The 13,224-nt window shown below is 40.4% G+C and overlaps 1 protein-coding gene across 2 annotated transcripts in view; it reads right to left on the bottom strand.

Moving 5' to 3' along the window:
• The window catches only part of DOCK11 (dedicator of cytokinesis 11), a 195,625-nt gene that overhangs the window by 31,756 nt on the left and 150,645 nt on the right, over positions 1 to 13,224 (bottom strand). For both annotated transcript variants that reach the window (XM_074201251.1, XM_074201250.1), the window contains 4 exons: positions 8,813 to 8,928; positions 6,785 to 6,922; positions 1,834 to 2,016; positions 339 to 452 (listed from right to left, as the gene is read on the bottom strand). In XM_074201251.1, the coding sequence (XP_074057352.1) occupies positions 339 to 452; positions 1,834 to 2,016; positions 6,785 to 6,922; positions 8,813 to 8,928 (551 nt within the window). The remainder of the gene's footprint in view (positions 1 to 338; positions 453 to 1,833; positions 2,017 to 6,784; positions 6,923 to 8,812; positions 8,929 to 13,224) is intronic.

Here is a 13,224-nt window from a genome sequence, read left to right on the forward strand (position 1 = left end):
ATGTTCCCAGCTGCAGAGCAGCTGGAATTTTTCAAATTAATTTCTTTAGCCTTGACAAAACCCCATAGGAACGCTTCTTGATTCCACATATCCCCAACTGTAAGTGCTCTGTAATTCTGAGCAAGACATGGAAAAAAAAAACCCCAAACCCCAAAAAGCCCAACCCAAACTAGGACATTTGAACCCAGGCAGTCCTGGGGCAGGCTTAAAATCAAGCTGAGGAATCACTTTCCAATGCCAGTTGGCCAAATATCTCATAAGGAATTATCATGATTGAGTTCTCAATCCCTACTCCACAGACTGAACCGTATCTCTCATTAGGAAAGAAGAAGACTTACCTTCATTGGCCTGTCACTATTCGCAAAGTTATTAACAATGAATAAGGACTCCTGAAATCTTGATCCTCCACTCAGAGCCACATCCGCTATTAGCTGGCTCACAGCAATTATTATCTGGGGAGAAAAGGGATGCCGGAGTTGTTTTTACATTTACTGATCAAAGTACGGTTGTGCCCACACTCACCTTAGGTTAGGAAGTTGTTAATGCACTGACATTATTTGCCCTTTCAGATAAGAGTAAGGATAGTACATTAGGGTTCAGAAAGGGTAATGAAGTGGCAGAAAGAGGATTCCAACCCAACAGTCCTGACTCCCAATGCAAGGCTCTTTTCCATTATACTTAGGATGCCTGTCACATTCAAAATAATTGCTATAAAAAGCCTGAGTTTCTTTTAAAGAGTTCTATCATCATTCTATCAGAGTTATCAACTTTTTCTGATTCATTTACTTTGATCAAAAATTATTTGAAAAAACAAAAAACCTATGGATTTGCATTCTGCATCAGCTGGTACTGCTGATCCCAGAGGCCTTTGTGGTAGCAAAGCTTTTCTTCTGTTTGAATGATTAGTCTTATTGTATGAACTCAAGCTGTTTTTTTAGCTGGCATGGGAAATAATAAGTAGTGGCTCTCAAGTTATAGTTTGCTTCCACCATCTGGGATGTGGTAAGCTTGGTAAGAGGCCCCTTCCCCCAATACCTTTTAGCATGACCCTCCCTTCCTTGCCCCAACAGCTTCCTTGGACTTCTTTGCCAACAACACCTGAAACTTCATCATTCTGGATTGTATTCCTTTAGTGTCTTGCTAGTTTATCTGACCAACTAAGTTGCAGGAAAGCATGTTTTGGCCAAGTCAGTTCCGGGCCTCACTTTTTTGACATGAAGACCTCTACAAGGCCTTCCATCCAAGTTAATACAGTTTCAGTCCTTATCATTTCATAGGGAACCTCCTGAAAACTCACTGCTTAAACTCCAGAGAGTTGACCTCTAAAGGTAGGATTTCAGATGGGGTGCTAGGCCAATGGATCAGATGTTTGAGGAATCACAAGCATAGGTGTGTGGCCTATTGTGTAAGGCTGGTCCAAGCCAGGGAGCAGAGCTAGAGAGACCATTTTGGCAAAAGAAAATACAAAAGAACCCAAACCTTGAAGTACAGAAATAAAATAGTGGAAGGAATAAAATTTCTTCCAACCCTATCACACTCCTCTATAGTGACCTCCACGCTATCCTCACCAATTCTTCCACATATTCCCCCATGGAAACAGGCTGAAACTCTAAAGATCATAATTTTGCTGACTTTCAGTTGACTTACTGAGCTCATGTGGCCTGGGATCAGGGTAGCATAATATTGCTATGGTAAATAAAAAGAGAATGAAGAGTTGGCGATAACCCAGTCGTGTCTAAGCTGGAAAGCCTAACAAGCACATGAAGTGTAGACTCTCGGGAGGGCAGGCAGGAAAGAAGGCCAGAGGGCCCGTCTTCCTTCTTTCTCACTGACCTGTAAGTGTGTTCTCAAGAAGGTCCTCCGCTTGGTGAACTCAAAGTTACTTCTCATCAGCAGGTACAGCAGGGCAGAGGCCTCATTTCTCGTGGAACTGATTTTCGAGGTGCAGCACTTGAGAACCTCATAGCAAAATGCCGCACACATATTGACACGACCTTTGAAAAAGGCTGAGGGAAACTGGGGAAGAAGAGTGAGGGTGGAAAGAAGAGGTGATGGCCAAGCTAACCAAATAGCAGAAAGGGCATGACTTACACCAACTGCTCACATCTGAAATAAATACTGAGAGTCTAGCTGGGACAACATACAAAGGAAATCAGTTCAGGTCCATTAGAAATTGTAGAAATGGTATGCCAGGGAACTCTCAAGGCCATGAGCATCAGAGAGAGGCAGGAAGGCTTTCTGAAGCATATGGGACTTCAGTATGATCTTCCAGATTCTCATTGTTTTTGCACATTATGAACCAAGTGCTGGGAAAGTCATGACTGGGATGATGATATTTTTGCTTTGTTCTCAAAGGCCATGACATGCATGTAAATTGGATACTAGAAGCAAAAGAAAGTCACTGCATCTCTCCATTCTAGACCTTGGCACTGGCTGGCCCCCATGCTTGTAGTACCCTCCCTCCCTCCTTCCTTCCCTTATTCCTTCTCAGGTTGTATGTTCTGCATGAAGACTCAGCTGCTTATACCTCCTCGGATTTAATGATTTTGTGTTTATTTGTACCTCTTCTCTATATTTTTAGATATGTTTTGATTGTCTCTCCTGTTCAACTTAAATTCCAAACAATTACTGGTTATTTCATTCATTTGTCACCTAGTCCAGCCCCTGGCACATATTAGACATTTAATAAATAACTATTGATTTACACATATATAAATACTCAGTCATGGAAGACCTTCCAGTACCATATAGCAAACCTATATTAATAAAGCTCCTACAGTCAGTTCCAGTTCCAGATTAGCAGCCAATCAACACAAGGTCATAGCTTTCTGGAAGGAGGCCCCCAAGTCCTTTTCCACAAAGGGATGGGGTGGTCTAAGCACACTGTGCTCACTTCGCCAGCCACTTATATTAGGAAGAGCATTGACAAGCCAAAAGACGTCCAGGAGAGTATGACCAAGATGCAGGTCATGCCATGTGAGGCTCAGTGGAAGGGACTGTTGAGTCTGACAAAGAGAAAACAGAGGCAAGATATACTAGCTTAGGGACCTGACTTCTCTGTGAGAATGGAAATTGGGATGAGGATCCTGAAGAGCTATACTAAATATGGGATGTAAGGTATCTATGAATCGAGGTAAATTAGATTTAAAACAGGAGACAGAAAGATTAAACATCAACATCTTGGGATCAGTGATCTTATATGGACCAGAATGGATGAATTCAATCCAGATGATTATTATGTTTACTACTGTGGGTAAGAAGTAGCCCTCATAACCAATAAAAGGGTAAGAAAAATAGTCCCAGGGTCAAATCTAAGAAGTGACAGAATGAGATCTGTTCCAATTCAAGGCACGTAATTTAACATCACTTTAATAAAAAAAATCTATGCTCCAACCACTGAGGCTGAAGAGGCCAAGTTGCTCAGTTCTATGAAGATGTAAACACCATCTAGAAGGAACACCAAAAAAATAGTCACATACATCATAGGGGATTGAAATGCTGAAGGAGGCAATCAAAAGATAATTTAGCAGACAAGTTTAGCCTTGGAATACAAAGTGAAGTAGGTCAGAGACTAATAGAGATTTGTTAAGATAATTTGCTGTTTATAACAAACACTCCTTTTGCAACAACCCAAAAGGTGACTCTACACACGGACATCATCAGACGATCAATATCAAAATCAGACTAATTTTTTTTGTAGCCAAAGGTGGAGAAGCTCTATTCAATCAGTTAGAACAAGACCTGGAGCTGACTGAGGCTCAGATCATAAGCTTCTTACAGAAAAATTCTGTCTTGAATTGAAGAAAGCAGGGGAAAACATCAGACCATATAGAGATGACCTAAATAACATCCCTTTATGAATATAAAATATAAAATGATAAATATATTAAGAGATTAGATCTGCTAGATAGAGTATCTAAACAACTATGGACAGAGGTTCACAATATTATATAGGAGCCAGCAACAACAAACACTCTAGGGAAAAAGAGGAAGAAAGCAAATGGCTGACTGATAGGGGTTTACAAACAGCCAAAGAAGCGAAGCAAAAGATAAAGGAGAAAGGTAAAGATATGCCCAACTTAATGCAGAATCCCAGGAAACAGCAAGGAGAGAGAAGGTTTTCTTAAGTGAGGAGAGACAGAAGAAATGGAAGAAAAGAACAGAATGGGAAAGACAAGAGATCACTTCAAAAAAGTCATAAACATCAAGGCGATGTTTCACACAAAACTAGCCAGAATGAAAGACAAAAGAACAGCCAGGAGGCGCAGCATATAGAGTACGAGGTGTGTAATTAGGTAGCATATTCCTGAGTTCAAATCTGACCTCAGTCACTTACTAGTTGTGAGACCCTGGGCAAGTTATTTAACTTCATTTGCCTCAATTTTCTCATCTGTAAAATGAGCTGGAGAAGGAAATGGCAAACTACTCCAATGTCTCTGTCAAGGAAACCCCAAATGGGGTCACAGACTCAGACACGACTAAAAAACTATTACACAACAGCACAATCATCTTGTCTCCCAAGAAGTAACCTATATGTGGGCCAAGAAGCAACCATTAGAATAAAATAGGGGACAAGTCTGGAAAAGGTGTATGCCAAGGCCTTATTTAACTTATGTGCAGACTTCATCATGCAACATACCAGGCTGGATGAATCAAATGTTGGAATTAGGATTGCTGGGAGAAATATCACCCACATCAGATATGTAGATGAAATCACTCTGGAGCAGAAAGTGAAGAAGAATAGGAGGGGGAAAGGTTTTAAGCTTAACACTAAAAAAAAAAAAAACAAACCACCAATCCCCCCCCCCCTTAAGATCATGGCATCTGCTCCCATTTATTCCTGATAAATAAAGGAAGAAGAAATGGACATAGTGCCAGATTTCCTATTCTTGCGCTCAAAGATCCCTACAGTTGGTGACCGCAGTCATGAAATTGAAAAGGCGCTCATTCCTTGGAATAAAAGCTTTGGAAAATCTGAACAGCATACTAAAAAGTAGAGGCATCACCCTCTCGACATAAGTCAAAATATAGTCAAGGCTATGATTCTTTCCAGTAGGTATGGTTGTGAGAGTTGGACTATGAAGACCATCACAGAATCTACACTTCAAAACTGTGGTGCTGGAGAAGACTTTTGAGAGTTCCTTGGACAACAAGGAGATCAAATTAATCAATACTGAGAGAAATTAACTCTGATTCTTCATTTGAAGGACAAATACTGAAGCTGGAGCTCAAATACTTTGGCCACATAATGAAAAGATGGAATTCTTTGGAAAAGCCTGATACTAGAAAAGAAGGACTGAAAGCAAAAGAAGATGGCCAAGAATGAGATGGATAGTGTCCTATGGACATGAGCTTGGACAGATTTTGGGGAGATAGTGGAGGACAGAAGTGCTATGGTCCACAAGGTCATGATGAGTTCGACACTGAGTGACAAAATATGGCACCCAGGACTGAATATAATATTCCAAATTTCTTTCATATGAATTTCATGCGAGGCATCTCCCCTTCCTCCAATAGCACATTATCTAAGGTGAATTCAGATATATTTGGTGGCTTCATTTTTCACTGATGATGAAAATATATGGCTATAGAAATGTTAGCGGATTTCCATTTTGCATCTATTTCTAATATCTCTTTCAATTTCAATCAGTTGCTATTCAAGAAATAATGGTAACTTGCTCCTCAACTATGTAATATTTTAAATCACTTCAATGAATGTATTCATCTTGTTGAAATTACACAGATAACAGAAGGAGGCTGAAGTAGGTTTTAGTTCAGATGTTTTTCTCCTCATCTTAAGTCTTTCTTTGGTCATAAAAATCTTTACAACCTTTTGCCTCAGAGTCTGAGAACAAGAAAGGACCTTGGGGGTCAGCTGGTTTGGTCTTAACTGAACATGCCTGACAAACGTTGATGACTTCCTACCATCTCTCAAGGCAGCCTGGTCTACTTTGGACAGTGCTAGTCATTGGGAACTTTTCTCTGGCATCAAGTTTAAATTGGAAACACCCCCCCCCAAATTGCTCCTAGGGGTCAGTCACCTTTGGGGGCCAAGCAGAACTGGACTCAGAACTAAATCTAACCTCTATCCTCTTTCACATGGTGGCCCTTCAAATCCTTGAAAGATCACACGTACTCCAAGTCTTTTCTTTTCCAAACTAACATTCCTATCTCCTTCAACAATCCTTATTTGGTATGTACTCAAGGCCATTATTCATCCTGGTTCTCTCCTCTAGAGTCTTCAGTTTATTAGAGTCCTTCTTAAACTATGATGATCAGAACGGAACACAAAATTTTTGAGACTCTTCATGAGGTGAGTGACTGGAGAATTTGGGGCCTCAGAAAGAATTCAACAAACATTTCCTGAGTGCAATATTCTTTCTGTGCCAGGTGCCCTCATGAAGCTTTTAGAAGCTAGTGGAAGAATGATGAAGGGATTAGCATTCTTCCACTTTAGTTTTACAGTGAATTTTTAAGAAGCAGGAGAAAAAGGAAACTGGGACAGGTAATTATTTGAAAATGCTATATCTATAGGAACCTTATGGCTAAGTAGGCTATGAAAGGGTAAGAGCAAAAGCCCCACTCTCCACCCTCCTGGATTAGAGAAGGCTTTTGGCCAGCCTCCCCTAACTTAAGGCTGTTTGCTTCATTGGTCTTTATTAACTTTTGTAAGGCTACTCCCCATAGCTTCTTTATCTGAGTTCTTGGAAACCAGTAAAATGAATAGTAGAGTCCTTTGGGGGCAGTGATTGCAACTAGGCAGCCATAAGGCTTTCCATCTTACCTTGCTAATAAAAGCCCGCAGGGAGGCAAATACATGCTTGAGGGATGCTTCTGACTGTCCATTTTTCAGAAAGGCAAGGTGAATATCAAAGACTTTTTTCATGAGTGGGTTATGGCCATCATTGTTTAAGAGTTGATTCTATAAGAAACAAGAAAACATCTATTTTGGCCACGATACACAGCTTATTGTTCTTTTGATAAGCAATGAGAAGTGACTTCACCAACACACTTACTTGTCAAACTACCTTGTTAAAGCAAATTATAAAGTCCAAGGTATAAATTAAATAATGTTTTGATGAGATCCTTCTTTGGTCTCTCAGAATACTCCATAGATGTTTGTTACCTGGAAGCTTTTCTTACCCATCTTTATAAATCAGAAGGGAAAACTTTGAGAATCAGAATTCTCTTTCTAGTACCATAAAATAAACAAGGAGCTAATATGAAAAAAAAGCATTACTAACCTCATTTTACTTGACCACACTGCCTGCAAAAGAACAATTAGTAGCTTCCACAAAAGTGTATGCCAACCAACCTACAGAGAGAAGCTTTGGATTTCTCTGGGAAAATGAACGAAGTAGAAGCCACAGAACAAATATGAGGTTTTTCTTGCCAAACATTGACCTAACGTGTACACCATGAGGCAGTCTGTCTACTAGTGACATGAGATATTTGTAAGGAGGAAGAGATGACTAATTAGGCAAACCAAGATTGCTCAGTTGTTTAAATGACATCTACAAGAAAAGAAGGCAGTGAAGGGAGTGCAGAGTCAGACTCAAAGGCAATTTGGAGCTTTGAGTTTCTTAACCAGAAGTTAACTAGTCAACTCCATTTAAATTCTACCTCCTTGTCCCATAGACAATGAAATGGGACAAGAAAACAAAATGAAAAAGTCACACCCCCACTGCTCTCTGAGCTGGAGAGATCCAAGTCTAATCTCGATAGCTGAGATTCCCTTCTCTAGCACAGCCAAGTCACAGCAACAAAAAACGAATGAAGAGCACAAGGCCAAGCATCTTTCTCATGTCTTTGTACAATGTCTCTTGTTGGGATCAGAACAGATTTCACATGTCAAGAGAAGGACTAGAGGCTGGCTCAAGTGAGTCTCTCAAGGAGCTTTCCTTTATTGTATTGAAACTTGCACATCAGGTTTTGCAGGGCCAAAGTGAAGGGAGGGGAGAAAGGATTTTATTTGAATTACTCAGGCAAAGGCAAAATCCTTTCCATTTTGATCCTTTGTAGTTAATCACAGAGTGACTGTGTTATTGTGGACAAGTCACTTGCCATTTCAGTGCCTCCAAACAACTTTCTAGGACTATCCTAGTTATACAGGAATTGATGATTTGCGTCTGTGGAAGGAGGTTGTACACTAGGAATTCCCCATGCTGATGAAATCAGAAATCCAAAATAATAACAACAACAATAATAATAGTAATGATGATGATGATGATCATCATCATCACCATCATCATCATCATCATCATGATAATGTCCAGAGGAACAATCCTATGAGATCATTGTTTCAGTGTTCAATTGAGTTTTGACAACAAGGACTGAGCCAAATATCTCCAAAACAACTATAGGTCTGAGAAAGAAGCACCTGGCTTGACTCCACATCCCCTTGGAGCGGCTTAAGCAAAATGACCAAAGAATAAATTATGTTATAAAAAGCCTTCTATTGAATTTTATACTTTTAAGAAAAATTATACAATCTATTTTAAAGATGACATTTTAAAACACTGGAAGGGACCAGCAAGATCATCTATTCTAGTTCTAGGAGCTGACACTGTCCCCTAAGGGGAAAGGGCTTGGCCAAGTCGCACAGCTAGTTGGTAGCAGATTTCTGGCTCCTAATCCAGAGGTCATTCTACTATACCATGCTGCCTTTGGTTTTGCCACCACCCCTCTCTGGATCTCAGTTCTGGTCTGCACAAACTGATGGGACTGGATCAAATTTTCTCTAAAGAGCCTTTTTAGGTCTTACATTCTATGATTCCAGTTAGCTTATGTCTCTCTACTTCCTAGATCTCACCTTGAAGCATTGTGTGAAAAAGGAGATGGTATCCAGCACCGTGAGGGAAACCTCAGTAGCAGTGTTGCCTTCAAGGAGGGCCTGGTGGAAAATGTCTGCTTCAGATGTCCCAGAACCTACAATTCAGAAAGAAGTCCAAACTTTGATTACCAGAAAAGTTCCTATGAGAATTCCGAATGAAATGTCCTACTTGAAAACAACCTACACAGAGAGAAGAACCCAGGGTTGTCTTAGTACCTGCTCTCTGAATGAAGGAGGAATTTCCTTATGATGCAAAACTTAAGTCTAGGCTGCCTTTGAGGCAGTATGGCCCTGTGGAGAAAATGGTGGCCTCTGACACTTCCTATTATTAGATGTGTAATGCTGTGACAAGTCACTTAATATTTCTGAACCTAATGGTTCATCTGCAAAACAGGGAGGAGCCCATCTATCACACACGAGGGAGCATGGAAAGTGTTTTGCAAAATTCATAGCTAGATGGAATATTGTATTGTTATTAGGAGTGTTCCTATATCAAGCAGTAAAGTCAATTATCCATTTGAGCTCAATTTCTAAGATATCTTTGTATTAACAGCTCCACTAAAATCGGTCTCCTCACTGATATACTTTAAGTCTCCTCTCACCCCAGTTCATTCTTCACTCAACTGCCAAGGTACAAGTCTGACCATGTCACTCTGCCCCCACCCCCACCCCCCAATTAAATAAATTCTCAGTGACTCCCTATCTCTTCCAGGATCAATTCCAAAACACTCTGGCATTCAAAGTCCTTCATCACTTGGCTCCACCTGCATCCTGTGCCCAGGCACATTCACTATGGTCCAGGGACACTATCTCCCTACTCGGGACATTTTCACTGGCCATTCCCTCTGCTTCCTCATCTCTGCCTTGTCCTGACCCCCTCTCTATAGAGAATCTCCGCTTTCTCTGGAATGGAGGATCTTTTGGCATAATTCAAAGGAGCTAAAAGCCGTAAAGCACTTAGCACAATTGTGAGTCCAGAGCAAGCTGCCTGCTCCACTAGTGGAGTGCTTTACCTTCTGGCCACAAGTTTCTTTAATAATATTCTTGAAATTCTTTTTTGTTCTGTGTCTTCATTGGGAACATGGCACAGCTCACTCACTCCCCACTGGTGCATCTCTCCTTTGCCCTTTTGTGACTGGTGCACCAGTCAGCATCAGCAGGAAATAATTATTTCAGGGATAAGCTTGGGGTCATTCTGAGTGCTGCAGACCTGGCCAAATGCATGCTAGGTTACTCTCCTTTTCTTTTTCAACTCGAACAACTGAGTCGATCAATTCAATTCCAGGCCCTTTTCTACCTTTACTCTTTGGTCAAGATGCTTTTACTGATGAATACTTGCGTTCCCTATGTTGTCCATCTAGCTGCCTAGCACTAGCTTAAAAAGAGGTATTTTTCAGTCATTTGGTTTTTTTCTGCACTGATAGGCCAATTTTTTTTTAAATCTACGAATCTCATTTAGTAAATGATGTAATGTTCTTGAGCTGCAAATGGAAGCATCTGGAGGTTTTTAACCATCCATTAGAAATTCCCCTCTAATTTGGCTTCCAGGTAGGATATTCTCCATAGTAAACACATTTGGCAAGTATATGTCTCCCAGTTTTAGGCCTTACTTGATAATGATAATAAGATGGTCACTAAAGTACTCACATTCTATGACCTCCTCCTCCTCCCCTCTACTTTAGCTACATAACAGAAATGGTCAGACCTTTGATCTTTAGTAGCACCCCTAAGTCTTCCATTTTTAAGTACTCTGAAATTCCTTTTTATGGTCATAATCTTTTACCATTCTATCTTTTCCATCACTTAATGACTCCTAACTCTATTCTTCAACCTCACTGTGAAGTCCAATCCCTCCACCCCTTGGTTCTTTCCTAGGCTATCACCCCTGTCCTGGCTACACTCCTCTTCTCTTCCCCCATATTGACCCCTTGGTAAATTCAACTCTACACAATCTCCTTATGCTATAGTCCCTTGCCCTCTTCTCCTAATATCAGTTATACCTTGCAGGTCTTAGTTTTGAATTATTCCCATCATCCAATACTTTGGCTTTTATTTGGGTACTACAGAACAAAGCTGAAGAAAATAATAAAACTGGGTTGACCGGGTCCACTACAAATTAGTGTTCTATAATTATAAACAGGTCCTCATTGTGGCAGGGCAATCTTTTCACATCTTTTTTTTTTTATTTTTTGCAAGGCAATGGGGTTAAGTGGCTTGCCCAAGGCCACACAGCTAGATAATTATTAAGTGTCTGAGACCGAATTTGAATCCAGGTACTCCTGACTCCAGGGCCGGTGCTTTATCCACTGTGCCACCTAGCCAGCCCTCTTTTCACACCTTTCAAATCATTTCACGATCTCATACACAGGGACTTTCCCAAACATTTTCATCATTCCTCAAACCTCCCAGGGCTCATATTCCACTGAAAAAAGTAAAGCCACTCACTGAGTTCTCTGCTTCACCTCACATCACTCAGATGCCTTCTTCTACTATCTTCTCTTTCAATCCTTTTTCCTTTGGAAAGGTGGTCTTTCTCTTTGACAAGGTAAACCCCACCTACATTCACAAGTCGTCCCCCTCTTCAACAGATGAATCCTTCTATCATTTCTGCTCTCTCACCCATCTCCAATTTCTCTTTGTCTAATTGCTTTTTCTGTGATGCCTACAAACATATCCCTGATTCTCCAAGCCTCAAAAAGCCCTCACTTGTTCTGTCCATCATTATACAAACTTTCATCAACCAGGGCATCTAGGTGGAGCAGTGGATAGAACACTGGCCTTGGAGTCAGGAGGATAGGGGTTCAAATCTGGTCTAAGACCCTTGACACTTACTAGCTGTGAGACCTTGGGCAAGTAACTTAACCCTGACTCATCTCCAGTTGTCCTGATTCATATCTAGCCACTGGGTCCAGATAGTTCTGGAGAAGAAAGTGAGGCCAGTGACTTAGCACAGCATCCCTCATTTAAATCCAATGAGTGTGCTTGTTATGACATTGCCTCCTGTTGTTGTGATCTTCTTCAAAAATGAAGGACAAATATTAAAAATTAAAACATTAAACCACCTTTTATCTTACATCTCACTTGCTTTTTCTTGGCTAACCCTCTTGAGAATTGGTATCAACACTTTCTTTCCTCTCACTCTCTTAATTCTCTGCATTCTGCTTTCCAACCTCACTACTCATCCCAAACTGCCACCTCCAGAGTTACTAGTCATCTCTAAATTGCCAAATCTAGTACCTTTTTCTCAAAATCCTTATCCTTCCTTACTTCTCTGCAGATTTTGACATTACTGGTCATTCTCTTTCTTTGATATTTTTCTCTCTCTAGATTTTTGTTAGATCATTCTCTCCTGATTCTCCTACTAAACCTCTGACAGTTCCCTTCTCAATCTTTTTTTGCTAGATCTTTATCTGGGTCTTCTCTGTTAATGGGGGGTGTCCCCAAAGGCCCATCTTGGGCCCCCTTTTCTTCTCTTCTCCTATTAATCTTAGTGATATCATCAACTTAGTGACATCATCAACTCCTATTGATTCAATTTTGATCTCTATACAAATGATTCTCAAATCTTTTTTTTCTTTTTGTTTTTCTTTTTTTTTTTTATGATTCTCAAATCTTAATCAAACCTTAACTTCCTTCCCAACCATCTACCTATTGGACACCTTAAACTAAATGTCCCATACACAGCTTCAACTCAATGTGTCCAAAACTGATCTCATTATTTTTCTCCTCAAACACACCCCTCTTTTCTAACTTTTCAATTACCATCTCCACAGACCCAGATTTTGACTTGGTATAGTTCACTAACAGCTTGGGGATAAAAGTATTCAAAAAGACCTTAGCAAACGAGAACACTGACTAAAGTAAAATTTGATACATTTAATAAGATAAATGTAAAATCTTACACTTGGAGGCTAAACATCATTTTTAAAATTACTAAGAGTTTAGTGTACCACCAGCTCAGCATGAGTCAATAATGTGTGATGTGGCAGGCATAAAAGCAATTCAGTTTTCGTATTAAGAGAAGCCTGAAGAGGTGTGCTTTTCCTTGGTCAAGTCACATCAACAACAGCGTATCTAATTCTGGCTCCTGCCATTCTGGAAGGCTTGAGAGAGTGGAGATCATTCAGAAAGCATTCAAGATGGTAAAGGGCTCTGCCATCATGCCGTGTGAGGACTGGCTGAAGATACTGAAGATGTTTAGTCTGGAAAGAACACAGGGGGATCTAACACTCCTCTTCAAGTATCTCAGCAGACTAGACTATTGCTAGGCCCTAAAAGGAAGAACTAGGGACAACGGAGAGAAGTTGCAAAAGAGGCAAAAATATGGAGGCAGTCAAAACTGATTCAAATAGCCATGAATAAACAGACAAACTCCTTGGGCATGTTTAAAT

This window comes from Macrotis lagotis, chromosome X, assembly GCF_037893015.1.
Source record: "Macrotis lagotis isolate mMagLag1 chromosome X, bilby.v1.9.chrom.fasta, whole genome shotgun sequence".
Taxonomy (NCBI): Eukaryota; Metazoa; Chordata; class Mammalia; order Peramelemorphia; family Peramelidae; genus Macrotis; species Macrotis lagotis.